Source organism: Eimeria mitis, genomic scaffold (assembly GCF_000499745.2).
Source record: "Eimeria mitis Houghton genomic scaffold, Emh_scaff1342, whole genome shotgun sequence".
NCBI classification, from domain to species: Eukaryota; Apicomplexa; class Conoidasida; order Eucoccidiorida; family Eimeriidae; genus Eimeria; species Eimeria mitis.
In genome coordinates, this window is record NW_013568841.1 from 825 (window position 1) to 3,403 (window position 2,579).

General features: G+C 44.5%; 1 protein-coding gene across 1 annotated transcript in view; it reads left to right on the plus strand.

The window, feature by feature from the left end:
- Positions 1–2,491: 2,491 nt before the first annotated feature.
- EMH_0034990 (uncharacterized protein) overlaps positions 2,492–2,579 on the plus strand; it is a gene marked incomplete at both ends in the record, with an annotated part of 7,597 nt that continues 7,509 nt past the window's right edge. Inside the window, one exon of the mRNA XM_013494934.1 lies at positions 2,492–2,534. Within this exon, the coding sequence (XP_013350388.1) occupies positions 2,492–2,534 (43 nt within the window). The remainder of the gene's footprint in view (positions 2,535–2,579) is intronic.

Consider the following 2,579-nt stretch of genomic DNA (forward strand, 5'->3'; position numbering starts at 1 on the left):
ATATATATATATATATATATATATATATATATATATATATATATATATATATATTACATAGCTGAAGTTCAACAAACTGCGCCTTGTGGTATTTGCATTGCCCTTAGTACGCTTGAAATAGCTTAGAGGAGTCAAAAAGAAATATGATTTAATCAAATAGAGAATAATAAATTCCCCTCCTCATCAAAGTTAGCAGTGTCTTAACTTACGTTTGAATCCAACAATTTATTAAAAAATATAAAAATATTAATGAAAATTGTTTTGAAATATTTGATCTTAATTTAAAATTCAACGACTTTGCAATAGCGTTGAACACAAAGAGGGGGGATGGACATCCTGGCGAAGTTTGTTCTGAGCTTGTTTTATGTGCATCCTGAATCATTGTATTTTTTCTCTCTTTGATTGCTTATTCAGTACTTTTGTGCATTCATTTCATGCGATGATTATACAATTCACTTGACAGACGGCAGTTCTCTCTGTTCAAGCTGACCTGTATATTAGCCACCTCGCTGGATCAGCACAGCACCCGGTTTCTGTTAAACAATTAAATTATTCATCCTTTTCACTGCATTCTGAATGCAAGCCGGGGGCTTGCCCCTCAGCAAAGATCTGGATGCACAGAAGAATATTCACACCAGCTTCGTTCATACCGGTAGACTGTCATCGTTTCCACCGCGCAGCCTGCATAAGTTTCGCCGGATTTATTCCTTCAAACTCAAGTATATAACTTCATCCATTCCTAATATTCTCATTACAAGTAAATAATGTTTTTATTTGGCTTTCTTATGAAGCGTGATCGCAGCGAGTCGCCATAGTGGTGGTCACCTACCTCCTGGGGTACGCACATACGCCCAAAACTCGTCTCCAGCGCACGCATACTTAATGGAGTTGATTGACAAGTTTTTTTCAAATACTAACTTAATATTAAATTAACTAGTAAAGCTGTTTTATAAGAGGATTGCGATGAGATGAACAGCTGATGTTCCCGGTTCGTCCGGGCCCACCCTGCTCGATCCGCCGTGCTGTGCGGCCGACAGCGATTCGTGTGGATACAGCAGATAAAATATAATTCAACAAATTTCCCTCTCATTAAAATCATAATATTAAAGCGAAATGATTTGTTCTAACTGCTAATTGATGCATTTATTCTTTTTATCTCCACCTGAGTGTGCGGCAAGGGCAGACAGTCACACGACCGGCTGCTGTCTAGTTACTGGCTCGGGGCGGTAATATGGCTGCATTCCGCGTTGATTTTCAGCAGAGAATACAGAAAAGAAGCATCAATGCGTTTTATGAATCTTCAAAATATTTACAACATGTTAATGTCCTAAGACTTCACCTCTGCACCTCTACGAGGCGCCGCGCCTCTGCATACCCATAAGCCAACCCATTGAAATTCCCTTTCTCCCTCCATCTCAACAGGAAATACCTTACACTTTGCATTCACATCGAAGAAGGGAATAAGTAAATGCCCCTCTTCTGATTCTTTTGCCGCTTCTTTATTGCAATTCGGCTCCAAACGAAAACACCAAATCCAGCTGCGCCTCCTCCTCAAGACCCATCACTGAAGTAACGCAACCATAATTATTATTTATATAAAAAACCTATTATCATTATTATTATTTTTTCGTTCACATGATTAATCGTGCAGTGTAGCGCGAGGCGATGCCAGTCCCTGTCTCTGGTTTGTTATTGCGCGTTCACCTTTGAGGCGTTCGTCCTCCGTTTTTTTTGGCTTACATCTCGTGTAGGCTACTTTTTTTCTCTTCTTTCAGTTGACTAGTATGTGGTCGGCCTCGGGAGTCGATGCATGCAGCGCAGATCCAGGTGGTGGTAATGTTTCTGACGATNTAGTATGTGGTCGGCCTCGGGAGTCGATGCATGCAGCGCAGATCCAGGTGGTGGTAATGTTTCTGACGATGGGGCGGCCTCTTCGGGGTGTATCGCCCCTTGTTCCTCTTCGTTCAATCTTCGTTTCTGCTGCGGTTTCTCCACTCCCTCGCGTCAATCTGCTGCTATCGTCCCTCTCTCCCCTCGAGCTCCTCTGAGGCTGGAGGCCCTGCAGGGGGCCCCTCATTTACTTGTATATTGTCTCGGCTCCTGGTGTATCGTCAGGGGCCCCCCCGCTGGCAAAGACGGTGCGGGGAGCCCATATGCCCCTGCTCCTGCCCCTATACCGCGGTCATCCTTGCCTTTTGGGGAGCCAAAGACAAACATAAACAATAAAGACGAGGCGTCACAGCAATGTTCCGCCCTGTTTTCCCCTCTCCCGCTCTCTCTGCCTGCACTGGGGCCTCCCTCTCCCCCGACGTACACTGAACGTGCCTTCGCCCGCCACACCAACAAAGTCACTCTCCTCGTCTACTCGCCAGCCCTCAACCTCTGCTTCTCTGGTGCGTCCGAAGTGCAGGAATTCTTCATCACTATTTTTCTGCTTCTTCGTTTTCTGTTCCTCCTAGTTTATTAAACTACCCCTTTGGCGCTCAAAGAGATGCAGTGGGCTTATGTGGCGGCCCATCCACCCCAGTGTTTGGGTGGGTTACTGGTGTTTCACTGCTTGTATTTGATTGCACGTTGCA